The following is a 26,648-nucleotide window of genomic DNA, read 5'->3' as shown; positions in this document are numbered from 1 at the left end:
CAGAGCCGTTGCATTGCATTACAATGAATCAGTGGGGCTTTGCGAGAGCACTTCAGGGACCGCGTTGACGATGCCCTTAATGCTCTTAACTTTAAAGTCTCGCTGCAGGAGGCCCTTAGGCAAGTAAACCACCCTAGGGTGATCAAACTCCCCAAGATTTTCATAAAGAACACTAAACCGTACCCTTTACTTGGATAGTAAAGTGCTGCTCATGTAGAGCTGGCATTTTTAACGCCCCACCAAATCGCATGGAGTTACTTTGATCGAGCTGGTCACCGCTGTCTGGTTTTGATGAAGCGATGAGAAGAGTAAGCACTACGTTGGTGTTTTGGAAAGGTCTTCGCGTGTTGGAAGAGAATAGCTTCTATCGTTATGTCACTGGCATAGGTTGCTAGGAAGCCATGACGCTCGTATTCGGGTAACGCGAGGATCGACGGAGCTTCAGGGTGGCAGTACAGCGTCCTTGCTGTGATATCAGCTTCCTCTATTCAAGTCAGAGGTTGATTTTCAAAGCAGGTTAGGTAAAGATAGGGGATCCGAGTAGATCCGGTAAGTGTTTTCGCAAAATTGTGCAGTTCTGTAGAGGTTCACAACTTCCTTGTTAGTGCGTAGAGGATAAGATCACAATTTGATTGCTTTATTCATTGCCGCACGTGGCTCGATTTCTATGGCCAAAGAACGGATTGTGAGAACACAATTTTCCTAAAGGAAAACGAACAGCTGCATGCCTTCACATACCACCGCTTGTCCCGCAGCAGCTGGAGCGCACACCGGAGGCCCTGTTGCTGCTCCTCGACGATTCAGCGCAATACCAGATGTCGTTAATGTAGATAGTCGTCAGACGACTTTGAATGGATGATTACAGTCCGAAGCAAGTTGCCGTTCCAGCCTAGAAGAGGCTGTTGTTATCAAGTCCACACTGAGTACAGGTGTACGGGAGTTTGCGGGTGCGAATGCACGCGTAGAACTCCGTTTTGTGTCTGTCTTCAGGGTGATAAGGATCTTAAAGGAGGCGCCTAGGAAAGCAAATGTTGAGTAGACTGCTGGTCCATGCGCTTTGCTCAGCAAATCTTTGATATAAATCGAAAACTTCTGTTTCACAGTAATCTTACCAGGGGGCTCAATGTTTGTGAGCGTGAGACATCTTCCATCCCTTTTGTTACCAACGTGGGTTTATGTGCAAAGGCGCTGATCGAGTCCTGCACTTCGTATTTTTCAAAAAAATTATCCGTGTGACGCTCAAGCTCCTCTTTACGTGGTGAAAACTTCCGATGCAGTGTAACATACCTTAAAGGCTGACCCGGGGATTCGCTCACGACTGACGAGCTGCCAGTAGGTGGCCACCTACTGGCAGCTCGTCAGTATTCGGCACATTTGTAAACTCCTTGGTTTCGCCGATTCCTGGTGTTCCTTGGCTAAATGGTCAATAGGCCCTTGGAATAAAGAACCAGTTGCACTACCACTAAGACAGGATATTCACCAAAACCATCTTCCCCTACTCCGCTGGTGAGCCGCCTGTACAAAAAATCTGCCTCACATTGTTGAGGCACAGGCTCTACCCGACCATCCTCCATGTAATGAGTCTTCTCGAGGAGGCCAGAAGTTTATTCTTTCTTACGCTTCCTGGTAGACTAACCTTCAAAGAGCGCAGGCTGTAGATGCATCAGCACATTTTATTGAATTATGGGTATTAGGAATTAGGGTGTTGCCTGTCTTTCAGCCAGGTAAAGAAGTATTTGGAAGCTCTACTCATGTTCTGCGCACACTGTGGGCTGCCCCTTTGTGTTGTATACTTCTCTACAGCTACTAACAAGTCAGAACGCCCTGCTCAACCGCCTTACGTCCCTTGTCCCTTCTACGGAGAAATAGGCCGCGTTTCTTATAGGGCCATCTGTTCCAGGATAGTAGCCGTTAGGAGTGTTCTAATTTTGTGAAAGGCGCTTTTCTAGTATTGCGCTTTTCCTAGTGCTGAGTGATCAAGAGAAGCAGGTATGCTCAGAGTCTTCGCGGCTGCTCCACACGTGGGTCTCCGCAGATGTATGTGGCTGGGAGGTTCTTCTAACAAAGTCAGCCCTCCAGCGAATTTCATGCAAGTGACCTCCACTCATGGCTATCTTCGGTCTCCACTTGTCACTGCCTCTCTTCTCTCTATTACCATCGTGTTTCTCATTCTCTTCTTCTCTATGCCGTTCGGCCAGGTTCTCCCAGCTATTGCTGTCTGCCTGGTTTTCCTAGTGGGGCCCTTTTTTGCCTGGTCAAAAACATACACACGTAATGAGAACCCATTGGTCTCCACGCAATTCAAATGAGCTGCATTTTCAGCTATTTTAAAGGAGATCTCGTGTGCAAGCCTCCAGTGTACAGGCATCTTCCTCCTGTACGTATCCTCCATACAGAAGTGCTTCCTGGAGCAGTAGCTAAAGCAGAATCAGCTCCAAGATGAATAGGCAATTAGTCGCTCATCCAATCCACGCACAATCGGGGGATAATTCTTGAGATGTAGGAAAGCTTCAATTCTCATGTGGGCAACCACGGTTCTTCATTCAAGTTTTGGCTTCTACTACCCAATTATCAATAGCAAAAGTAAACTAGCTCTAAAGGGGATACGCCGTAACAGACTGCTGTTGGAGGGGGCAATAATGCGTACTCCAGCCTCCCAGCATTTCGAGTGTTAGCTGGCTTCCGGCTCTCACAGGATGACGAAGCACACCACAGAGGCTGCATCTAGTTAGAAACATTGTACCGTGCGCAGGTACTCAGAGACACACAAACTCAGGCCGCTCTTCAGAGCTTTAGGTCTAAAGACGATTGGACAAGACATTCCAGACGATCGCACCAAAGTGGCTAGCGACAAATGGCTGCAACAATCATTCCTGCCCTAACATATCATGCATCCTATTAATCGTTAATTACAAGGTCATACAGCGGGGATATACACAGGGCAGACTCCAAAGATTCAAATCTCTTCTCACATGGATCATATGCTGCAGCCTGTCGGCTTTACACCCCCCGCTGCGCTCCCAAAGACGGGGAGGCCCTACCGCGGGGACCCTCCACCCCAGATCCCGGCAGTGCATACCGCACACTTAAAAGCCCCGAGATGGCAGTAAAGAGATGGACTTTCGGAAGCAAGCGTAGCAGACAGAAGAGCAGGCATACGAGCACATCGCTTGTGCCTAGCGTTAGTAGGGATCTCGCCGCAGGAGAGTAGTGAGAGACCATATTTAGGAATACGGAAGGCGCTCGGGGCGTGTGACGGAAGAAACTCATGAAGAGCTATCTTCCTTTTGTTCTTCAGTCAGCAAATCCACTAATTTTGTTCCACGCAAATCCTCTGCAAGGCCTCCGCAAGCCATCCCCCAACGAAGCCCCACTGACTGCCTGCTCTTTGCTTGAAGAAAGCTCGCAGCCCTTCCCAGACTCTTGCGAACATGAACAACTCCATATGCGTCATCAATTCCGCTTTTGGAATATCGTCGCCGAGCAGTGCCAGAAGTCCAACCCCGCAGGCATCGTCAGCCCCAGTGCACCCAGAGGGCCCCTAAGAGTCCCTCCCTCATGGATGCATTGCTATTCTTCCAAGCTTGCTCTCTTCTCTCTTCACTCTGCAGATCTCGTCTTTGACACCATATGCCCATTGAAATCATCAGGGCCCCCATAGCCCCCGGAGGCCCGTCGCCCGGTTACCCCTCGGGGGCCCCTCACTGCAGTTCCCCGCACGATGAACTTCTGCCTCTCCACGGTAGACACGTATTTGCAGCAGCAGCGAGGGGCCCCTGGCAGCGCTTCTGATGAGAAGCCGACCTCAGAGGGCTCCTCCTCCGCCGCTCTTGGGGTGGCAGCTGGGCCCCCCTCTTCCCCCCCCTTGGCCTCCGCGGACGGCTGTTCGACCTCTGCAACGAGCTCGAACAGCCTGAAATCCTTGCTGCAGCTCATTGCTGGAGTCGCCGCAGCAGCGCAAAAGATCCCCGTTGGCGACGACTACACCATACAGACCGGCAGCAACAGCAACGCGCGTAGAGCCGCCGAAGCCGCAGCAGCAGATACTCTGAGGGCGTTGATCGACGTATCCAGTGGCTGCGCGGGCGGAGCTCTTTCTTTGGCACCTCTCAGGAGAGCAGAGGCCCTCTACCGCGATCTCGCTGATCCAAGCGCCTCCATCAGCTGCAGCAACAACTTGACCAGCACCAGCAACAGCACCAGCAACAGCGCCAGCAACAGCGGATTCCTACAAAAGGACGGGCAACAGATTCATGAAGGCATTGGCTCCGGAGTGCAAGCGTTGCTCGATGATCTGCTCGAGGCTGTGGATGCCTCCTTAGAGGCACACCGGCAGAACCCTCAACAGAAGATACGCATGCGGCTCGCGCCCTCTGGGCAGCCCCCCTCTCAGCAGCAGGAGCAACAGGATACTCTGCAACAGCAGAGGCGGCAAAAGCAGAAGCGCATTACATCAGGTACCAGCCCCTTGGTGCAGCAGCTAAAAGGCAGCGATGGAAGTCGCGAATCGTTGCTCACACAACTGGAGGGCCGACCCCAAAGCCAGTGGGCCTTCCTGATCGACAACTACAGCAAACTATTTGTTCCTCGAATGCAGCAAAAGCCTCACGGAAGATACCCTCTGTCTGAGGCGACTCTGACCGCGCAGAGGCGAAGGGCTCTGTGGATCGAAAGACGGAAGGATATCATGGAGGACGCGCTTGCCGCTGCCGCTGCCGAATTTTCACCAGGCCGAACGCAGAAGGAGCAGCAGCAGCAGCTGCTGCTGCTGAAGCAGCGCGATCAAGCGCTCCTTCGCCTGCAGCAGGAAGAAGAGGCTGAACGCGAAGCAGAGAGCACTGAACCGCTACCCCATCCGTACGAAGGAGAATTAAAGGACCTGGAGTGGCTGTTAGACAACGACCTGTTGCAGCAGGGTGTCTACGCAGGTACAGTATCTGGCTGTTGTGCTTGTTCTACGGTGCTCGAGCAAGCGGCTTTCTCATCGCGTGTTAGGCGTTGCCGATTCTGTGCCTTGAGCGTCTCGTCTGCCCCCCTTCCCTCGCATGGACTGCTGCAGCTCCTGCAGCTGCAATCGCACCGGCAGCGTCCGAAGAAGAGCCGCTTCTACTGAAGTCTGTCGCTGGTGTGGTGTGCCCCCGCTGCGTCTCTTGCTCCGCAGACTTCTTCTCCATGAAGGAACCCCCTGTCGCTCCCCCCACAGAGGAGACGCCCTTGGTGATTGTGGAAACTCCGCGGCAACTCCGAGAAATGCTCGACGAGCTTTGCAGCGGTGGGCTCCTCGTTCTCTCTCTCTCTCTATCTCTCTCTCTCGGCGCTGTTGTTCTTATCGGGATCGCCTCCTCGTTGTTGCCTCCTTCCGATTATTTCGCCTTCTGCTGCCAGTTCCCCCGTTCCTGCCGGTGGCGCTCTTTACGCAGCAGCGCGAGCAGTTGCATCTCCTGTGCGGCTTTTTTCCCAGCGCCTTTCGAGCAGTGTGCAGTGTTCAAGTCCGTTAAGCTGCGTGGCTTTTTCTTTGCGCCTCTGCAGGTCGGCACCGCGTTGTCGCTCTGGATACCGAGCATCACTCCTACGAGAGCTACAAAGGCTTCGTTTGCCTGTTGCAGCTCTCCACGTGCACCAGCGCGGGGGCCCCTAAGGACTTCCTCGTCGATCCGTTTTCCCTCTTTTACGAGCTCACGCAGCTCAACAGACTCACAGCAGATCCCAAAATCCTAAAGGTCATGCACGGTGCAACAAGCGACGTCCTCTGGCTTCAGGTGGGTAGTGTTTGTCCAACGGTCTCTAGGTGTGCAAATTTGTTCTTACAAGGCACTTCGGCGTTGAGGGCCCTCCAGAGGGGCTGTGCATGCGTCGTGGACGCAGGCGTCCGGCAAACGTTTCTCTGAGACGGTTCCTCTTTGCGCTTTTGCGTCGCTGCCTCGAGCTGCGTTTCTGCGTGCCCCCTCTGTGTGGCTGAGAAGCGCTCACTTTGTTTCCTGCTTGCGGCCATCTGTCACCCCGTACCAGGCGCAAGCCGGGGTTCGCAGGGAGGCTCTGCTGTCTGTCCAGCTGCTGTGTTATTTAGAGGGCTTCTCACGATGCTGCTTCATCCGCTTCCTGTCTGCCCTTGCCATCGTCATTCTCCCTGTCTCGCACCGTCTTGCTCTGCTGCAACTATCAGCGCGTCCGAGTCTGTGTGCGCCCTTGACTGCGTCTTCCTATTTACAGAGAGACTTCTCCGTATACTTCGTGAACGTCTTCGATACAGCGGTGGCTGCTCGGACTCTCACTATCCCCGGTGGGGCCTCCCTAGCAAATCTCCTCAGCTTTTACCTCAAGAAGCGCAAAGACACCAAAATGCAACTAGCGGACTGGAGAATCAGGTAGGCCTTTCTGTCCTCATGGCTGCTGCAGCTGCCATGGCTGCTTTTCTGCTGCACTTTTGCGTTCGTTCGATTGTCTCCTTAGTAATAATAGCGTATTTAAGCAGCAGCAGCATCTCGCAGCTCTCCAGAGATGCTTTGCTGGCGTCCCTCATTTCTGTTGAGCCTTGATCCCCTAGAAGCTGCTGTTTCTGTGCCTGGAAATAGCTGCCGTTCCCCAATCGCCCCCCCCCCCGCCGTCAGCACTGCCGCTGTATTTGCCACCACCAGATCAGTTATTGTCACCTCTATTGATTCCCTTTCTTCTGCTGCTCTCGTGTGGGACGTTTGTGCTTAGGCCACTTAGCGACGAAATGAAAAATTACGGACGCTCCGACACGCACTACCTTCCATATCTTTACCAGTGCATGCAGAATCAGCTCCTATCAAGGGATGACGAGTGCGTTTTCTTCTACTGTCGCTGTTGCTGTCGAGAGTTTAGCCGGTGCTGTTTTGTCGCTGTCAGCTCTTTCCTGTTGACAAACTGTTGATGACCTCTGATGCCAAGAAACTGCCTCGGCCTCTAACCCCCATTCAACGCAGAAGCGTGGGTGGCTGGTGCCGTGCTGACGCATCCAACACACACGCACACACACATACACACACACACACATACACACACACATGCATACACTCATACATAGACATACACGTACATACACATACACAAAACTGCAGCTGATGCTACTGCTCTGTCGAATACCATTGTACTCGTGCGCTCTGCTTGTGCGGCTACAGGACAGGAATTTACACTTTGCGGTGCACCACACCCCACGACCTAGGCACCCCCACGGCTGTAAGTACCAGTTAGCAGGCGCTGCAAGTGCTGATGCAGTGGGTAGGGCTTCGAAGAGGTTGCCGTGCTTGTGATCAAGCGGTCACGCTTCTTAGGGGCTGCGTCGGTGCAGCTTTACCACCAGCAGTGGCAGCCGCTGCTGTCGCAGGAGGGGCAGGCGGTCAGCTGTAGCAGGAAGGGCAGCTGGAGCAGCACAAGAGTCAGCAGCGGCATCACCATCGCAATACGATAGTCTGAGGAGCACCACTGAGCTGCAAACAGAGGCCCTTTTAGCACAGCAATAGCATAGCAGTGCTCGCAGAGTGGGGTTGGTCGCAGTGCGGGGACATGTGGTGTGTTTCTGTTGCTGCAGTCTGGTCGGGCTGCGGTGCTGGGTGTGCTGCAACGGAGCCGCAACATCTGCCTTTCTTTATACACGGAGGGGCCATTCGATGCGGAGGCGGAGGCTGCCCAGATGCTTAGGAGGAACAACACAGCCCTTGCTCCCCTCTCCGTCGCAGTTCTTGTGAGGCAGGCTTCCCCTGCTGGCTGCAGTTGTGCCTGTTTGGGGTTGCTCACGTGTAATCACGCCTTGGTCGTTTGTTTTGAGCGCGAAAGGTGCTCTTTCTAATGCTTGACTCTCGCTAGAGGACAGTGTGCGCTCTCGCCTATTCTTCCGCGATTGCTGCTCCTGAGGCGCGAGGCTTTGTGCTGCGATGTGGGGTGCCCGTGCAGAAGGGACTCCTCGCCTGGAGAGATAGTGTCGCCAGAAAGAGAGATGTCAGTCCCCACGCGGTCCTCCCCAACGCTTGCGTCTTGCTGCTTGCACAACGCGTAAGGAGACTCTTGAGACCCTTCGAACGAACCCTCCAACTGCCGTGCAGCGAATCCTCCAACTGCCGTGCAGCTTCTCTTCGTACTGTGGCTGCTGCCCGTGTCTGCGGGATAAGCCGCGTCCATTGCTACTCTGTTCGCTGCTATGAGCCATCTTGCTGCTGCCGTTTTAGAGGCCCCTGGAGCATGTGCATCTGCGTCACGCCATCCGCCCCACACCGGCTGCGATTCACCGCTACGGTCCTGAAATTCTGAAGGCTATTCAGGTGAGCCGCCTTTGTCGTGCAGCGGGCTGTCTAGTAGCTAGCCAGCTAGTAGCGATTGGACAGTCTCTGCTGGGATCGATGTTGCATTGGATGTAGCCAGCCGGCCGTTGGACTGCCGGCGACAGTTGTTACTGAGGACGCGTGCATGCACGCAACTGCATGCGTGTCGGGGTTGGTGGCGTCATGGGTGCTGCGCCTGTTGCAGACCGCGCTGGAGAGGGCCACAGCGCCGCCTGCTCCTGCAAAGTCGCAAGAGACTCTGCAGCCGATAAAGCAGCAGCGATCACAGGAAGAGGATCAGGCGGGAGAAGACGACGCCGCTGAACTGCTACCGTCCGCCGAGGTGCTCAGAGGGGCTGCCGCTGACCAGGAAGGTCTGCTCGACGCTGAAACAGTGCCTGCTTCTGCGCCTTCCTTACAAGACACCCTAGTGGGGGATAAGGACTCTCAGCGTTTTTTCAAGGGCTTGGAAGACGTCAGCAACGGCAGCAGCAACGAGAGCAACACCCCCGGAAGCTCCAGTGACAAGGCCTGCCAGCCGCAGCAGCTGCCTGTGCGCGTTGGAGGATTCTTCTCCGGAGGGGCGGAGGCTCTCAAGTCTCCCGTGGTCATTCGCATTTCTTCAGCCGTACTGTCTCACCGAATGCAAGACGTGGAGTTCAGGAGTCCGTTGCTGCGCCTCCTGCTGCTCGTAACACCCTCTAACACCCTTCTGTAGAGCGAGTTTCCTGCTCTCCGTATCTTGGTCTGCCTGCGACGTCTATGGTAGCGTCGCTCTTCTGCGCGCTTACGGGCATGCCCCACAAATTTCGCTTGCCATGGCTTTCGGGGCTTTTGGGTGTGTCTTCAGTCGCAGTAGGTGCTGCTGCATCTCCCTCGTTCGCGGACGTAAGTCGATTTGCCTCGGCAAACGCAACAGCAGCAGGAGGAGCAGCGAGGGCAGCACAGCTACGAGGCCGTCTCAGCTCAAAGTGCTCAGTCCTGTCGGTGTTACTTCTGTGGCTTTCTCAGGCGTACATCCCCACCCGCATGGCCCGGCAAGTGGCGCGTTGGGTGTACAGTCAACTGCAGCAAATGGAGAGGGACCAACTGCTGCACTCTCGCAGCAAAAGAAGAAGAGATGAGCTCCTGCAAGCTCCGGCGGAGCAGCCTCAGACGGGCAGAACCACTAGCTCCGAATTCTTGCTGCTCCCCGCTTACCCCCCTCCTCCTCCTCCACCGGAAGCAGTACCAACAGCTGCTGCTGCTGCAGTCGCGTCAGGTCTGACCAGTGTCGATGCCGCGACCACCTCAGTAGCAACAGCAGCAGGACCAGTAGACTCAGCAGTGCGGCCCACGAATGGGGAGAAGGAGACACCAAACGACACCGAGGGAAAGTGTCCTCTATCCGGAGGGCCAGATTTGGCCTTAGGCCTTGTCACAATAGCCCAGCAAAAATGGAAGCGGCGTAAGAGGCAACGCACGCGCACAGCAACTGCTGCAGCGGCGCCAGCTGTACTAGCGCAAAACCCCACTCCTGGTTTCTAAGGGAACCAAGGTGCACCACTGCTACCGCTCTCTTTTGCTAGACTGCTACTCCAGAGCGCCTGGAACCGGCACCGAGCCTCTGATGCTATAGATTGCTTCACTAACAGCCCCTAGTCCCCCTGCTGCTGCCGCTGTTGGTGCAAGGTGTGGCCTACAAAAAATAAAAGGCCGCCTTCCATAGCTACATAAGGTATCATACATGGCAGCTGCGCAAACGCATGCATCTAGCAGCTCGGTATGCAAATCCGTCAACTGCAGGGGGAGTGGCCCTCCGTGGTAGAGCGCTTGAGGAAGCAGCAAATGCACGGAGGCCCACTGCCACCTCCGCCATCCAGCCACCGAAGAAGCCGCTTTTCGCACACCTGCAACAGTCGTCTGTAGTTGCAGCAACTGTACATGCAGCTGCTGAAGTGTTTGTCAAACAGGGTGCAACGGATTGGTGGCTAACTGCAGGCAACTGTCCGGCGAACGCGTGCAGGTGTAAGGTTCGTGACACATGCACTTTCAGGGTGTAGTAGACACTGAGCAAACTATCAGCGAACTGCGGATTCCAGACTTCACAACATGCATTGCTATTCTTGGTGACCCTTGTTCCACCTGGAAGTCTTCACTTCCACGCGGCCTCTGCCTCATCCCAAGCTTGTGGCTAGTTGCTCCAGTGCACCCATTGTTGCCTCGCACCAGACTCTAAGAGTCGCAGCCTCTATTTTTCTTCAAGAGGGGCAGTGCAACGAGCAGCCACCGGTGTGCAGCCTTCCTGGTGCGTCGACTCGAGAAGCAGCCCAGCAAGGCAGATAAAAATACGAGGCCTGCAGGCCTTACACTTCGTTCTAACTACAAGGGAGGGCCGAAGTGACAGAATCCAATCCACTGCACTGCCTGTGGGTTTCTCGAAGACAAATCCAAAAGGCTAGCCAGCAACCGCAAACACAGCCCGTAGGATTAGCCAGACGTAGAGGCTTCTCATAAGGCCCCCGCAGGTCAGTCACCGGCCCCCGTCCACTGCATAGAGCAAACAAGTCCGTCGGCTGCACTGCAATGGAGGGTAAATGGGGGGGCAAGGAAGGGGGGGAGCTCTTAAGGCCACTGGCATGGCTTTGCAAAACCAGGATCCAAAATCCCAGCCTTGAGAACTCCCTGGTGATCACGAGTGTGTCACCCAACGCATCTCAGCGCACCACACGGCCACACCCACAAGAATGCTCCACAGATGCATGCATAAGTCTAAAGGCCCGAGGTACTCAGTCCCTATCTACACCTCGGCAGCTTCAAAAAACGCAAGGCAAAGCCAACAGATCTGCCTGTCTCTCCTGGGTTACAAAGGTATGTTACTCAACCACTCGGGATGAACCGAAAGAAGTATGCTACACGAAGGAGATAGATACAAACTTCCGAAGATTTGCGTCAACAGTCTCGAAGGTCCACGATTTACAGGTGCTGCAGCAAGCACCTCTCCCAGCCACCCTCCGAATCAATAGGGCATAAGGCGGTGATGCCAATGGGGATGACGGAGTCCCCATCCCGATTCATTCCTCCCTCTTGTTGCCATCCTAACCCGGTTTGAGGGGTCTCACCCTCTCTCACTAGATCATACCCCTATCGCCGTTCTTCCTCAGCACTCTGCTATAGCAGCCATGGCCTGGCTGCTCTGGCGGCTCGCCGGGTGCATTTGGTAAGAAAAGCACAACACTGCGTGCCCCTACATCGCGATAATTTGTGGGAGGTTTCGAAGATTTTGTGTGCTTTCATGGGAAGTGTACATCCTCGGTATGCCCCTGTTGATTCATTTGAATAGGTTATTGCGATAATATGCCAGTTCCTGAATACTTTCCTTGATGTCATCTAGGGCCCTGTGCAGATACATCTTCCGCGGGGGTGCGACCGAGGGGAACCACCTCTGAGCAAGGATCTTGATGCTTGACACATCTAATATCTGGTAGTGCAAGAACTCTAAGAGAGAAGGCATCTCCCTCCTGAGGAACTCCTTGTCCATATGGATCGAATTACCAGCTAGCACTGCCTCCTTCATGCCCACGTTATTTTCCTTGAGAAAGGCAATAATGTGCTTCTCAGCATCTTGTGCAGTCAGTGTTGCTCGCATACACGCTTCCGTTAACCCTGAATTCCCGTGCTGCTCCTTGCACCAGTCATTCATCTCGTCAAGCTCCTCTTTCGGGCAGTGTAATATCATACAGGGCCCCTCTTGCATGTGTTCTAGATTCCCATCCGTCAATATACATGCGATCTCCAAAATCCTATCCTTTAAAGGATCAAGCCCCGTCATCTCGCAGTCCAGCCACAAAAGGGGCTGCTCGAATTGCCGTCCCATCGGTCTTCAAGTTCAAATGAGAGAGGGACCGATGAAGGGGAGGTTCTGCAAAGAGGACACGACGCAGACAAACCAGGAAGCATGCGGCAACAAGAGGACGCACGCATGAGGAGGTAAAGAAAATGATAACAGCTATTAGAAACCCTCAAGCTCATTACAGCTGTGTCACTTCCTTGATCAGTCTCCGCGTCTTTCGGTGGATCCGCGTGCCTTTGCGCCTGTCATCAGCTGTAGACAATGATTGGTTAGGCCATTTGTTTGGAGGGACGCCTTCTCACCTCTACTGATCTCTGTCCAAGGTGTTCTTCGGAATGCCTGTGCCACCCTGAACACAATCAGCAGCAGTACCTGCTGCTGATTGTGTTTAGTCTTGAAAGCCGATGCAGAAGAGAGAGGACCGCTAATGTTGCGGCAGCGGCAGCAAGCAGCACAAAGCGCTGCGATTCCTTTTAGGGGGAGCCTCCGAAGCCTTCTTGCTGGGTGCTGGCGTACTAAAGGTTTTTTAGGTGCTTCTGACCAACAATCCAAGGAGATTTATGAGAGGAGTTGACAATATGCATTACCTAGGGGCAGGAAATGCTTACACTCCCAACCCAAGCTCTACCAATGAAATTTTGGTGTTGTTGCCAAGCGGTGACCACAGTAAAAAGTGGCTGATTGCATTTGCATAGTTCCAGAAAGAGGGGCGATGGCTGAAACACCTCCAGGTAAGGACATTATTTCGTTGTGAGGGCGAGAGCGATCCCGAGAGCCCTCTTTCCCAGTAGCGTCAGCCTGGAGTTCCCTTTTTCACCTGGCCCCCCAGCCGCTACAATACCCCAATTAGGTTCTGAAACCTATTTCGGGATTAAACGAGGTCAGAGCCGATCCTGGTGGCTTTAAAGCATTAGGTGCTGCGGCTGTGGGGCCCTCCGTCTGCAGCCATTGAGGCCTAGTGCTCCCACTCATTCCCCCGCCTGTACTTTGCAAAAAGCACAAGGTCGTGTCTTGCACCAGGCAACTTGCCGCCAATTACCAAACTCGAACTTGGACATATCAGGCACCGAGATGCATAGAGTTCAAGGGGTACAAACTGGGTGGTTTGAACGTTCTATGCTTGCTCCAAGGGACTCCTAGGGCCCCCCTCCCTTTAAAGCCTTTGCTGGGCAATGAAATCCCAAACCACTGGGCACAGCACGTCTGCAAACGGCGGAAACTGTTTTTTGCATTTAAAAGTTCGCGGTTGCGTGACATAGCGGCACATACAGCATCACCAAGAGCTACTGTCAAGTTGGCACAACAAAAGATGCAGTGATTTCAAAAGCGAGTTTGTCAGTTTGCCCCCTCGGCGGGATGTGCTTGTTGTCGAATCTTTCCTACTGCGCTCTATTAGGCATGTTTTAAACTATGGAATCGTTATGTAGCGAGGGGTAATTGCTCGATGGGTGTCCAAACTTTCCCATGATTAACCAGCCACTATACCTGCTTGTACAGCAGGTGGAGCGCCTATGAAATGCAAGATCTCAGTACGCCGAGAAAGCTGAGGATGTGCCAATATGTGTATTCATCTGAGCTTGCCTTGGTGTAAGAGGCACAACTATCCTATGCAACGAAGCAACAGGAAAAGGGGGAGATGCGAAAGGCAAACAGTAATTCGGGTGCAAAGTTGCACTGCTGTATTGTGGTACGTCTGGGCCTCATTGGCATTTAGAGCCGATGATGAGATAGTGCCTCAGTGTAGCTGAACGCGCTCTACCAGCTAAGCACACATGTGCAGCGGGTTCTAGCCTTCCTCATGTATTACACTAGTCACATCTACTCCTTAGTATATAGAGAGGTAACGATTCAGTCTTGCTCTTAGATCGTGTTCATTGCAGAATAGTGCTAGCTCAATACGGCAAGAAGCAAAGCTAGATACTTGGGGGCTAGTTTTAATAGGCATGTAGCTTGAATGTTGAAGGTGAATAAAGGGTGGAGCAGCAGCACACTGTAGCTGAACTTCTTCGCTCATGTCAGAGCCCTGAAAGGCATGGGCACAGAAAGGAAGATTGTATGAAAGGGCACTCAATAACTTCCTAGTTAAGTTTGTTTGACTCCGGAGTTAAACGTCCTTCTACGGAGCTCTTTGATGGATTGTTCGATTGGAGCACCAAATGTTTCGATATAGCTGTTGTCCGCTCATCCGTTAAGTGCAGTTGTAGTGGGTTGTCATAATTCCCTGGCTGCGAACTTTCAAAGTGTTTTTGGGTAAAGAGCACGTGCCTTAGCGGTTCCTCTCCCCTCACGCCAAAACCGTGAGGACCGAGGGCACATAAAGCTGGGAGATCTTTGTAAAAGCTTCTACATTCTTTCTTTTAAGTTTGTATTGAGTCCAAGGCTACATGGCTTCATAAGTAACGCTTAGGTGGAGCAGTACAGTGTCTTCGCGTATTCCAGAACCCTTAGGTGATGCGGGAAAGAGTGAGGGGAAGCTGCTCGAATTTGACCTCTAGAGATTTTTATTGATCTTCCGGATGGGTTTCTAACCACGGTTTTCCTTATATGAGGAGGATCTATACATCGCGTAGTCTCTACGTTGCAAAAGCTTTCACTGTATATAGGTATCTGTTTCTTTTATATGGTATGAACTGTCCAGCAGTGTCTTGTGTAATTCCTTACCACGCATCAACTCTCTGAAGTAGCCCCAGCTGCACTTCAGTAGCACCTTATAAGTATTACATTTGTTGCAGGATGCGGCCTAATGTTCATTCTTTTATCATGAAATGCGTGCCTTTAGAGTTATCCTGCAGCGTACGAATGCTCTAATTGCTCAATGCAGCACCATGCACCCCAGCTGCCATTCTTTCTAAGCTTTCAACTCTGTGGGGTGATAAGGGAATAGTGAGATGTAGTTCTTGACAAGATACAGATAATTGCGCTACTTAGCTTTGGGAAGGCCTTTTTTAAAGTCCTTAGGGAGAGCGTTATGCCTCACACCCCGTTGACTCGCGTCGAGCAGATTCTTCATGTGCTTAGTGTGCGGGCAAGCACCTGAAGGAAGCTCCACCAACTCACAGGTCCTTAATGCTACAGTATGTAGAGCTGCGCTGTCTGTAATAGCCAACCGATCATCCGCAGTCCTACTGCCTGCCTGCAGTTCGTCTCAAGTGTATTGTTAGTCGAATTTCCTTATGCTTCCGCTACAGTACCTCAGGCGCATTGACGCGTAAAGCAGGGTGGAGAGTAACGGAGTATGAGAGGTAGCTGGTGCTCAGTGGCCCTATAGTAAGTCTATGCAATACGAAAGCCCACTTGGCACTATCGTCTGCAATGTTTCTTTCCTACAAGCCACAAATAATCGAGGGAAAACTGCGTCTGCAATCAGCTTTCAAACTGCTACGAAGTACACAAACACCATCACCCAGAAAGGTGAGCTACTAAGACTAAAGGCTGCCGGCGAGTGGCTGCAATGTAAGATAGGGTCATTCGAGACGAGCACCATGCACCGTGACTGCTCACACACTTTGCAGAAGGCGCTTCACCAGGTGTCTCCAACAAAATTACATAGGGCGTTGTCATCGACCCCTGCTACGTGCCTCCAAATAATAGCACCCGAGAACACACAGGCAACAAAGCGTGGGAGTCGTGAGAACGAAAGCTACAGGCATCTGAGTGAGACAGAGAAAAAGTGGAAGCACGCAGTTACAGGGTTAGGTGTAAGCGCCAATAAAGGGGCAGCAAGATAGCAGGGTGCCACCAGAGAGACGATTGACGGGAATATGCAGAGAAACTGTGCATAAATTGAAACTGTCGGGCCTCGACTTAGGCCCAATGGGCTACCCTTATTATCCCCAGAGGCAAATCAACTCTGCCAGCTTAAATGGGTGTCATACTTGCTATGGTTACCGCTTTTCTTTAGTTGGAAGACAGGGCCAGGAAGGGGCTACACGTCAATCGAGCACAGCTACAAGGCAGAAAGTAAAGCCAAGGGCAAGGACCAGGGCAAAGAAGAAGAACAATGATACACGCGGGAGGAGGAAGATGAGCCACGTACCAAGAAAACACAGACGTAACAGCAAAGAGGCTACAGCGAAGGAGGCAGAGGCTAGGTGAGAAAGCTATCGCATCAGGTCCAGTGGGTGCAGCAACAACACCGAGGCCATAGAAAACAGCGCAAGGTAGCAATCTCTGTCTTTGGCGCAGTGCCAGGAACTCCACCGAAGGGCACCCCCCTCCCTGCCTACAAAGCACTAGAAGGGGGAAGTACAGGCGTGTACTGTAGCACTAGCTGCTGCTACCCATGCAAGTCCAGCTGTTGCCGTGTGCGACACGGAAGACGGAGGCAGCCGCTCTCACAACAGTGGTGTGAAGTACCTGCAGCCAACGCTGCTACTGTCAGAGCTCCTCGTGTTACAGGTGCTGCTCCAGATGCCACAGCTGCAGCATTCATTAAGAAAATGACACAGAAAAGGGGAAACAGGTCCTTTCCTGGCCGCCAGGCAGATCACCCGGGCCGCAGAATTTACGCGCCTCTGGCACACAGCACAGGCTGTGCTGCAGCAGTCGCACATTTTTCTGGAGCAGCAACTGCAGCAGATCTGGCTGCATAGCCAGCTGACGCAAAAAGCGCTTGAAGGATTACAAGACAGCAGCAGCAAAATGAAGAGCCGTGAGGCAAAAGGAGAGCTGCTGCACTCCCTTTGCAGCCATGCAGCAGTGAGCCTCTACAGTGCCAGCAAAAGCCGCCGCTAAGAAGGTTCAACTGCGCCCATCGTTGTTGTTGCTGCTATGGGGTATGCTGCCCCCAGAGGCAGCAGCTGCAGCGCCAAGCTCGCCCAGGGAAGGCCCTCCAGAGCTTCCGGTGTTATTGCCATTGCCGCAATCCTCAAGGAGAGTCGAGGAGGGAGCAGTGAGTCCCCCCGTGTTTTGTGTATTGGAAGTTGAGGGCACGCCCCCGTTGTTAGTTCCGAACCCAGCAGCAGTGGTGGCTGCTGCTGCGGCTATTGCGGCTGCTGCAACAGTCGCCGCTGCCTGAGGCTTGGGTGGCTGCGTGAAAGGCCTTATTGGAGGCGGATACAGTTTATTCAGTGGAACAAACCTGTCCGAGGGGCAGCAGCGCACGGGAAGCGCTGGATCAAAGTAACCCATGGTATTCCAAATGAACATCTCCTTGATGAGGAAGGGGCCCTACATTTACACGCAGAGAGCAGCCGAAAGGAAAAAAGCAAGTGAACACTCCACCACGCTACCCAACGTTTACACCGAAGAAATGCCCGCTTGCAACTCGGGCACACGACATTCTACGTCGAAGCTCCCCGAGAGCCGAAATCTCCCTTCATGCCATTGCCATCGGCAGCACTGGTGCAACATGCATCAGCAAACCGAAAGTCTCACCTGAACATGGCCTTTCGGATCAATGTACTGCCAACATTTTTCAGTCATTACATCAGGCCGGCGGTTCTGCTGCTGCTGCCGCTGCTGCTGTTGCTGCAATAACTGCTGCAGTTGCTGCTGCTGCTGTAACAATTGCTGTTCCTGCAGTTGTTGCTGCTGCTGGAGCTGTTGCTGGAGCAGCAGTTGCTGCTGCAGCTGCTGCTTGTGCTGCTGCTGCTGCTGCTGTTGCGGCTGCTGCTGCTGCTGCTGCTGCTGCGGCGGCGGCTGCTGCTGCTGCAATTGCTGCTGCTGCTGCTGCTGCTGCAATTGCTGTAGCAATTGAAGCTGCTGCTGCTGCTGCTGCTGCCTCGCGTATTGGTGCTGCTCATTTTCGGCGCTGCTGCTATCCCACGCTTGCTGTCGCACACCGTACCGTTGCTGAGCTGCGGCTGCAGCGCGAGAGCCACGATACTGCTGTTGCTGCTGCGCCTCCTGCTGCTCGAGCTGCTGCTGCTGCAATTGTTGCAGCAGTTGCGCGGTTTTCTGGGCTCCTTCTCCTTGTTGCAGCCGCTGCAGCAGCAAGCGAGCTTGTTCCCTAGGAAGTTGCATTAGGGCAGCAGCCGCTGCTGCTGCAGGGGAAGCCGGCTGTCTCTGGGGGTGATGCTGATGCTGTAAATCCAGCGCAGCATCCCGTTGCAGCTCCGAGTGGTGCTGCTGCAGCTGCAACAGCTGTTGCTGCTGCTGCATTTGTTGCTGCTGGCGTTGCAGTTCTTGCTGCTGCAAGGCTTGCTGCTGCTGCAAGGACAAACTACGTTGCTGTTGCTGTTGCTGTTGCTGCTGCTGCTGCTGTTTTTGCTGCTGCGCTGCAGCGGCGCGCAGCAGTGCAAGCGCTTTTTGCTGCTGCTGCATTGCAACAGCTCCACGCCCGAGTGTTGCGTCTCCGCTGCTGCGCTGCAGCTGCTGCAGTAAGGGTCGCAGCTGGGACTCCAGCTGCTGCTGTTGCTGTTGTTGCTGTTGCTGCTGTTGCTGTTGTTGCTGTTGCTGTTGTTGCTGTTGCTGTTGCTGTTGCTGCTGCTGCTGCGCAGACCGACACCGAACACAAGTAGAAACATAGACGTGCACCCAAGAGCTAAGGAAGCAGCAGGGAGAGCAGCAGCAAACGAAAACAAGAAAGCGGTCAGAATCATACCAGATCTTGCTGCTGCTGCCTAAGAAGCAGCATCTGCTGCTGTCGTGCAGCAGCTGCTGCAATGGCGCTGAGTGCGCCTTCTCCTCGGTTGGCTTGTTGCCACTGATGTTGCTGCAGCTGACGCAGCAACTGATGCTGCTGCGCTGCAGGGGCATTAGGCAGCACCATCCGCAATGCTGCAGAAAGCTCTTCTGCCGATAGCTGCTGTTGCTGTTGCTGCTGCTGCTGTTGCTGCTGCTGCTGCGTGTTGTGTCCTGGTACCCGCGAGAAACCACCGCTTCCCGCATGATGCATCTGAAGCTGCTGCTGCAGATGCTGCAACAGTTGCTGCTGCTGCTGCTGCGACAATTGCTGCTGCTGCTGCTGCTGCTGCTGCTGCTGCTGCTGCTGCTGCTGCTGCTGTGGCCGCACCTGGGAGCCAATAACACCCACCGCAGCCGGTGTTGCCCCCAACGCTTGGAGAGTTGCTGGTGCTGCCTGCTGGTGCTGTTGCGGTCCTGCATTGCGAGAACCCTGCTGCAACAGCTGCTGCTGCAGTTGCTGCTGCTGTAGCTGCTGCTGTAGCTGCTGCTGCTGTTGTTGCAGCTGCTGCTGTTGTTGCAGCTGCTGCTGTTGTTGCAGCTGCTGCTGTTGTTGTAGCTGCTGCTGTTGTTGTAGCTGCTGCTGTTGTTGCAGCTGCTGCTGCAGTTGCTGTTGTTGGAGCTGCTGCTGCTGCCACTGCTGCTGCCAATGTTGCTGGCGCTGTTTTTGCTGCTGCTGTTGCTGCTGGATGTGTTGCAGAGAGTGCTGCTCCAACATCGCTGCCAAATCTTCCACTGCATCTGGGAAGTAAAAAACCGCAATCCAATCAAAATACCACTAGAAGGAAGGACAACTAGGTGCCTGCAGGAGCCGCAGTTCTGCAAATAGCTTTTTCAGGCGTGAAACGAAAGCAGCAAAAACACGCTTGACTTACTGCTGGGAGCCACAAAATCTGGCCCAAAAGAGGCAAAGTCTGAAGCCTTCCTGCGCTGCTGCTGCTGCTGCTGTGACAGCTGCTGCTGCTGCCGCTGCTGCTTTGCTGCAGTACACTGCGCCTCTGTCGCTTCATCACCCGAAGAAGGGCCGCTGCCTGACGCAGGGGGAGCACCCTCTTGCAGCTGCTGGCGTCCTGTTGCTGCTGATAGCGCGGTACCTTTACCTGCGGAAATGACTTGTGACAAATTGGTGGAGCTGCCGCTGCCTGCGCTCCTCTGCTTCTTCTCCGCCGCTGGAGCAGCGGGAGCAGCGGCAGCTGCTCCCGCTGCCTCGTCCTGAGATGCTTTTTGCTCAGATCTTGGCTCTGAACACACCAGCAGCCGCACAGGCAGCACGGCCAGCTATGAAGCTGCTGCTGCGGAAACTTCGGGGCAGAGCAACCGCAGTAGCACCTGAGAGGGAAGGGCTGCGTTAGGCCGGCAGTTTTAAGAAGAGCTGCACAGCAGTTCCGACAGCATCATCGTACGCCGCCTCCACTCCAATTCGACAATCTCGGTTTCTTTTTTCTTTGCTGCAGCAGCAGCTGTCTTGCGTCTCCTCATCTGCTCGCGCTGCCTGCGCAGTTCCTCGGGCAGCTCGGACTCGTCGAGAGCCTCCCCTGAGTAACGCAGGAAAAGAAGGAGAGGGAGAGCACTGCAAATAAGAAAAATCTGACGAAGGGAGTCGAGGAGGAGGCTCAACAAGAGTCGGCTCAGAGAAGGCGGCAGAGAGGACCTCCCCCTGGACTCCCCAAGTCGTCGCGCAGCGCCACAAATCGGAGTCTCCCGCTCTCTCTGCAAAGTACCACGTGACTTTATGCACCGCTCTCTCTGCAAAGTAGCACGTGACTTTATGCAGGAGGTCTTGGAAAAAAGCAGGCAGGAAGACTAAAAGAGGAAAGCGATCGCCAGAGTGCACGAGGAAGTCGCCCTGTAATACTCATGGCCGACCCCACAACCCAGCAGTGACAGCAGCAGCAGCCGCCTCACTGCCACGTCCATAAGGGGGGTTAGAGATTCACCACTCTATCACTCACCATTCATGATGCGGGCAGTGATCCCGCGCTGCTGCGCAGCACCTCGAGGTCTAAAAGCTTGATTTTCTGCTAGAGCTAGCAGCCGTTCGTTTCGGCGGGGAGGCAGCGGAGGCACTCTGCGCAACACACCACACCCCCGTGAGACAGGTTGGACTCGCCCTAGGGTGGGCACCTGCTCGCCTCCTAACACTGCTGCTGCTTCCTGTGTGCTGCTAGTGCTGCACTGTTACTGCTGCACTGTTACTGCTGTGCTACTTACAAGTCGGACTCAGGTTTCCAGGCAATGTGATACAGCTCGTCAAACTGGAGGCGCTGCACAGGCTCGCCTGCAACAAAGGCACCCGCAGCCAGCCGCGGAGTCGACACCTTGGAGCAAGAAGGCAGGAACGAAGAAACAGCCTAGTTAGTGCCCCCCCCCGCAAACGCGTTTGTGGCTGCAGCAGCAGAACATGCTTGCCTGTGTAGTCCAAAACATTCAGGCAGTTGTCGACTTTCATGCGGGGGTAAGTGGACGCCGTTGCGAAATACGAGCCGCAGGGAGCCCAAAGCGCTAAAACGCTGCAAGGCGCTCTGAATTCACTGATGTGCTGCATGCCGTGAGAGGCCCTGTCTCGGAAATAGAAGCTTACTTCACCTGCATGCATCATGCGCAAGGGGACGAAAAAATTTCGAGGCGGCAAAAATCTATCTTCAAGACAGCAGGCAGCACGACCACAGGCCCCAGCCAATACGGGGAGGCGGCGGGAGGCAGGAACCAGGCGTGTCAAGCACACGCAGTTTCCGCGCGTAAATCTCGCAAATACTGGCACAAAGGAGCACACATTCATAGAGAAGAGGGGTAGGATGTAGAGGGGGAAGAGGGAGAGGGGCATGGGACAGAAAAAGACACGACAGCCGAATACACATACGGCAAGGCTCAGCCCAGATAGAGAGAGAGAGAGAGAAAAGCTCTCGGAAATCGAGAGAACACAACGCAACAGGCAACAGAGGTTTCCGATGCGAAAGATTCTAAAACATCCCAGGCATCAGATGATCGAGGACAAGGCACAAAGACAACAATCAACCCTTTCCTTCTTCCTTCCTTCCTGCTCTTCCTTCCCTCTCAAGTGAAGAGAAAAAGGCAGGCACCCCTTCCGTGAGATACACTTGAGAGAAGCACGAGAAATGGGAGACGTGTCGTACCGGCTAAATTCCCAAAGCCAGCAATTACTGCCATCTGCCCGAACGGACAGAAGGACACAAAGTTGCGGTAGCGGCGCGGAAATACAAACTGCGTGCGTCCTTGGCGATCCAACAGTACAATGTCTGCGACAGCAGAGCAGACAGACACACACACAAACATACAGGAAATGTGGCGAGATGTTGCGCGTCTTCTGCCCCGCCTTCTGACACAAAGCGTGTCCAATATGTGCATGCATTCTTGCATGCCGAAGGTCATAGACAGATGTGTGTTTTCTTGCATACACCCCCACACAGCCATGGACTTGTCAAAGCGCGCGGCGAAACACGCCCCATGCATCGAACCGTCCACCAGGATAGCATCTCCAATCAGCTGGCTCGAATCCTCCCTCGCCTTATAAGAGCTACCGCCCACGTGGCAACAGCGAGAGAGATACGTGTGTGTGTGTGTGTGTGTGTGCCCCAGGAGACACCACACGGCCCACAACAACAGATCAGCAAAACAAAACTCCCTCGTGCGCCTTGAAAAGCCCAAAGGTGACGGCTTACCGCTCGGAGATTTTCCTTCAATAAGGACAAATTCGTCCCTTGTAGGGCTCCACTTGACATCCTGCACGACCTTCTTGCTGATGCGCCGCACGCAGCAGTATAGCGACAACCGAGACTCCTCTTGTGGCTGCTGCTGTTGCTGCTGCTGCTGGAGAGCGAGCCGCTGTAAGTGCTGCAGCGCGGAGATTGCTTGGGGATGCTGCGGCGGTCCCAGAGACACTGCCCAGCAGTCTCCCACGCCTCCATAATTTTCCCCTACAGCAACGCGGAAAGACGCAGCAGCAGGGAGAAGCGGCGGCTCAAGCCCTCCTTGCAGCCAAGAAGGGAGGATACATGAGCGTGCACATGCGCAGGCGATGCGGCGGGAAAAGGCAACGATGCAAAACACAAAGGCGTTGAAAATGCGGAGCAAACACGCGTGCAATGCAGCGAAGGCACGCACTGCTACAGACAAGTAGACAAACAGACGTTCCAGGGAGGGCGGAGGACGCCACACTTCAAAAGACAAAGCGGCTTTTCCAAAGAAGGAACGCTCGGCAAGGCAAAGAAGAGCAAAGAAAAATACCTGTTGCATCCACTGTGGTGTTGGCGACAACGAGCAGCGCTGCGCCCGACGGACTCCACTGGAAATCCGTAGAATCCGCAGATGGCAGAATTTGCCACGCTAGCAGCCGTACCAGCGACTTTTCATAGGCTGCCAAGGCTTCGACTGCTGTTGCCGCAGACACAGCAGCAGCAGCCCGAGCGGCAGGCACTGAAGCAGCAGCAGCAGCAGTAGCTGCTGCTGCTGCTGCTGCTGCTGCTGCCTCCGAAGCCCCCTCCCCAGCTGCTGCACCACTCCCCCCACCTGCACTCCCAGCACCTCTGCTACCGACGCTCCCTCCAGCTCCGCCACTCCCTCCAGCTCCACCACTCCCTCCAGCTCCGCCACTCCCTCCAGCTCCGCCACTCCCTCCAGCTCCGCCACTCCCTCCAGCTCCGCCACTATTACCACCCCCCCCCGCAGAGTCCACGCACTTCTGCAGCTGCTCCTGCAGCACGTCCAGAAGCTGCTGCTGAGGATTCGGTGCTGGTTCGAAGCAAGCAGCCGCCTCCACGTCCTCTCCGTTTTCCTTCGCAGCGGCTACTGCGCATGCAGAGAACGAGGCAGCCGCTGCAACGTTGGGAATTTCAATAACCGAGAAGGACGGCGGGGAAGCAGCCGCCTGCTGCTGCTGCTGGGTGGCTCCAAAGGAGAAACAGGCAATGCACAATCGCTGCTGCTGCTGCTGCGCTTGCTGCTCCTCCTGCTGCTGAAGCTGCAAAGCCGGGCACACCTCAAAGGTTTTCAGACGCCGCACAAACACGCGGAGGAGAAGGCGTCTCAGGTCGTTACCAGGATACACCTGCGAGGGCCCCCACACCGCAGCATGCAGCCTTCATCTCTCGCAAGACGCCAAGCTGCACACCTGGTATACAGCTTGCAGCTGCAGCTGCAGCTGCAGCCAGGCATATACGTATGCGTACCAAGTACAGCCCAGTCGGGCCCAGCTCAAACCTTTTCACTCTCACGTAAAGCTATAAGCAGCGAGAGAGAGGGAGAGACAGATGCACGAGCAAAGACGGGAAGCCAAAGAGGCAACAGGACGCAGAGAGGGGCAGCAAATCTGCCCTCAAAAAGCCGGAGAAATAACAAACGCTTGCGGGAGCAGAGGGAGGGGCGGGGGGAGCATGTGCGTCACCAGGCGAGGCAGCACAAGAAGGAAAGCGACTGCAGCACGCCAGCGCGTGCATGGCCAGAGGTATGGCAGAGAAATCGAAGCCGGAGCGTATCGGGAGCGTGACAATACAATGAGCGAGCAAGAGAGGCTCACAAAAGAAAATGTATGCGGAATAAGTATGTATGTATGTATGTGTGCATGTGTGCGTGTTTGTTTATCTATCCGTGTGTTTGTTTATCTATCTGTGTGAGTGTATCTGCGTGGGGAGGGGGAAAAGGCGGAACACTTACCAGCAAATGCGGTCGACTCTGCATGCAGCAAAAGGCTTCATCATCCCTCCATTGTAGGAGGGGCCAGACAAGCCTCTTCTGCTGCAATGAGACCATGACGCTGCGCGTCGAGACTTCCCACACAAATACGTTGTGCTCGGAGACAGCAGCTGCCCCCGGTGTTGCGGAGGAAGCAGCAGCAGCAGCAGCAGCAGCAGCAGCAGCAGCAGCAGGAGGAGGGGGTGTAACTTCGGGTTTGTTGGTAGTGGCCTCAGTGCCTCCGCTGACGCCGCCTTCTGTGCTGTTGTTGCTGCTGCCTCGCTGCTGCATCAGCTGGGAACGCACGTCTGGCTGGATATTTGCTACCAAATAAGTTCCGAGAGGCGACCAGTGGAGCGCCTTCACCTGAGCCTGGGGATCCACTTGCACGGGCTGCTGCTGGTAGTCTTCAAGCTGCGCGTGTTGATCCTGAGGCACGATTTCTGGCTTCAGGGGTGCAGACACGAGCTCCTGCTGCAGCTCGGCAGTAACCAGCTGCAGAACCTCCTCCCGAAGTGCTGCAGCCGCAGCTTGCGCTGCAGTGGGGGCAGCGGCGATTGTTGCACCTGCAATTGCAGCAGCGGCGGCTGCCGCTGCTGCAGAACCCTTCGACTCCCCTCGCTCCTGCTTCAGCAGCCACTCCGCGCGCAGCAGCTGCTGCGCAGCTTGCAGTTGCACCTGGGGAGTCACACTCCACGTCGGATGCTCCAGCAGCAACAGTCCTCCAGCCGAAGTCACCACAGCCAGTCTTCGACCGCACGGAGACCACGACGCCTCCTTTGTTGCTCCCGGAACGAACAACAATGGCATTAAAACAGTTTGCAGAGGCTGCTGCTGCTGCTGCTGCACCGAGAAGTCGCCATTCATGCTGCTGTAAGCGTTGCTGCACGCTGCCGCCTCAGTTGCGCTTCCCGTAGCACTATCCTGTGGTTCGCCAGTCACCGATCGCGTGGCAGCGACCTCGACTGAGGCACTGCTGTCTCCTCCTTCTTCCGGAACCTCCGAAGACAGGTGTACCCTGAGCAGCTGCAGAACTGTAAGCCCCTTCTTCTCACGACACAGCAAGCAACAGCCTGCTTCCGTGCGAAGCACCTGCGGCTGCGGGGGCACTGCTGCGGCTGCTGCTGCGGCTGCTGCTGCGATGGCTGCTGTCTGCTCGATTTCTGCAACAGCTGAGACGGTTTCGCAGGCGGGAGACATCAGCGGGTCGTCGCCTGCAAAGTTTATCGCCATATTCGTTGCTGCTGTGCAGTCAGCTGTCGGCGCTGCTGCTCCTGCAGGGTGAGCGTCTGCGCTGCCTGCTGCCCCTGCTCTGATGTCGCTCATTGCCAAACGCGGTAGATGGGAAGGCAGAGGGGAAAGGGGCAGTGAGGCAGCAGCTGCTGCTGCTGCTATCTCTGCTGCAGTTAAATCCAGGAAAACGTCAAGAGCGGTGTTAAACGACACGGGCGGCTCGTCTGCAGGTAGTAATCCTCCTCCTCGCGCAGATCTGCTGGTCGGCAGCTCTGTCTGTAAGGGTGCTGCGTATTGCAGTGGATGCCAGAGAAACGTATTTCTTGCGCTGCAGTTGCCAGACTGCGTGCAGCTTGCAACGCAGTTTCAGGTGCACTTGCGTCTTGTGCCTGCTGTGCAAGGTGAGGCGGCTGAGGCTGCCGCTCTGTCTTAAACTGCCGCGTTGGGCTTTTTGCGCTGGTGTTGCTAAGGCTGCTGCCTCCCCAGGGGGTCTCTTCTTACAGTGTTTCGCAGAAGATGCAAACAGCTGCTGCTGTCTTTTCCTGGCGTAAACCCAAGTATGCGGCGAACAGTAACGCGCCGCTAAAAGCCAGCTTGCTGCTCAAGTGTACATACAGCGCACACGGCAGGGGGAAAAGACGTGGCACCAGTCGCTAGGCAAGGCGCTGCAGCGGAACGAGGCACAGACACGTGAAGAGGACGCCTCAGGAGCTGTAGATTTTGCTGCAGATGGCTTCGATGCATCCGTACGCTCTGTGGCAGAAGTATTACAGCGGGCCGAAAGGGTGGCTTTGAGCTGCGACCACCGTTAGGCTGAGCACAGTTGGCAAACTCTGGATGTGGAGGCTTCGCAAGAACTCCTAATGGAGCGCTGACTGTGTTCTAAAGCTGCGGCGCCTACAACTGCTGCTGCGAAGAGCCTCAGCGGAGTGCAGACGAGGAAGGACTGAGAGGCAGGTGAACATACAACGAGTAGACTGGGCAGCAAGACG

The 26,648-nt window shown here is 54.6% G+C and overlaps 3 protein-coding genes across 3 annotated transcripts; 1 reads left to right on the top strand and 2 right to left on the bottom strand.

Moving 5' to 3' along the window:
- The first annotated feature begins 3,721 nt into the window (after positions 1 to 3,721).
- LOC34624359 lies at positions 3,722 to 9,806 on the top strand. The gene is made up of 11 exons (XM_026337464.1): positions 3,722 to 4,928; positions 5,162 to 5,272; positions 5,530 to 5,759; positions 6,211 to 6,365; positions 6,703 to 6,804; positions 7,143 to 7,200; positions 7,553 to 7,705; positions 7,915 to 8,013; positions 8,187 to 8,279; positions 8,527 to 8,944; positions 8,998 to 9,806. Exons 1-11 carry the CDS (start codon positions 3,722 to 3,724, stop codon positions 9,804 to 9,806), a joined length of 3,435 nt encoding a protein of 1,144 aa, XP_026193249.1.
- Positions 9,807 to 11,589: 1,783 nt separating this feature from the next.
- LOC34624360 (oligoribonuclease, mitochondrial) lies at positions 11,590 to 12,135 on the bottom strand. The gene has a single exon (XM_022737444.1). The coding sequence runs from the start codon at positions 12,133 to 12,135 to the stop codon at positions 11,590 to 11,592; it is 546 nt and encodes a 181-aa protein (XP_022592684.1).
- A 4,716-nt stretch (positions 12,136 to 16,851) lies between these two features.
- LOC34624399 lies at positions 16,852 to 25,557 on the bottom strand. The gene is made up of 13 exons (XM_026337463.1): positions 24,406 to 25,557; positions 23,407 to 23,800; positions 22,981 to 23,217; positions 22,416 to 22,670; positions 21,870 to 21,992; positions 21,145 to 21,321; positions 20,947 to 21,013; positions 20,688 to 20,803; positions 20,139 to 20,270; positions 19,614 to 19,976; positions 18,656 to 19,476; positions 17,488 to 18,507; positions 16,852 to 17,280 (listed from the first exon to the last, which is right to left on the bottom strand). Exons 1-13 carry the CDS (start codon positions 25,288 to 25,290, stop codon positions 16,852 to 16,854), a joined length of 5,019 nt encoding a protein of 1,672 aa, XP_026193248.1. The 5' UTR covers positions 25,291 to 25,557.
- Between the last annotated feature and the right edge of the window lie 1,091 nt (positions 25,558 to 26,648).

This window comes from Cyclospora cayetanensis, unplaced genomic scaffold (genome assembly GCF_002999335.1).
Source record: "Cyclospora cayetanensis isolate NF1_C8 unplaced genomic scaffold, CcayRef3 CcayRef3_contig_184, whole genome shotgun sequence".
Classification (NCBI taxonomy): Eukaryota; Apicomplexa; class Conoidasida; order Eucoccidiorida; family Eimeriidae; genus Cyclospora; species Cyclospora cayetanensis.
This window is presented reverse-complemented; position numbering and strand designations above follow the sequence as displayed.

Bases quoted from the DNA above. Each gene is read 5' to 3' on its own strand.
- LOC34624399 (XM_026337463.1), bottom strand. From the start codon at position 25,290: ATGAATGGCGACTTCTCGGTGCAGCAGCAGCAGCAGCAGCCTCTGCAA. The intron at 19,477-19,613 runs GCAGTAAGTCAA...TTTACTTCCCAG, and splicing joins GCCAGATTTTGTGGCTCCCA to ATGCAGTGGAAGATTTGGCA. The intron at 18,508-18,655 runs GTATGATTCTGA...CAGCAACAACAG, and splicing joins GGCAGCAGCAGCAAGATCTG to CAACAGCAACAACAGCAACA.
- LOC34624360 (XM_022737444.1), bottom strand. From the start codon at position 12,135: ATGGGACGGCAATTCGAGCAGCCCCTTTTGTGGCTGGACTGCGAGATG.
- LOC34624359 (XM_026337464.1), top strand. From the start codon at position 3,722: ATGAACTTCTGCCTCTCCACGGTAGACACGTATTTGCAGCAGCAGCGA. The intron at 4,929-5,161 runs GTACAGTATCTG...CTTGCTCCGCAG, and splicing joins GCAGCAGGGTGTCTACGCAG to ACTTCTTCTCCATGAAGGAA. The intron at 8,945-8,997 runs GTCCGTTGCTGC...ACCCTTCTGTAG, and splicing joins GCAAGACGTGGAGTTCAGGA to AGCGAGTTTCCTGCTCTCCG.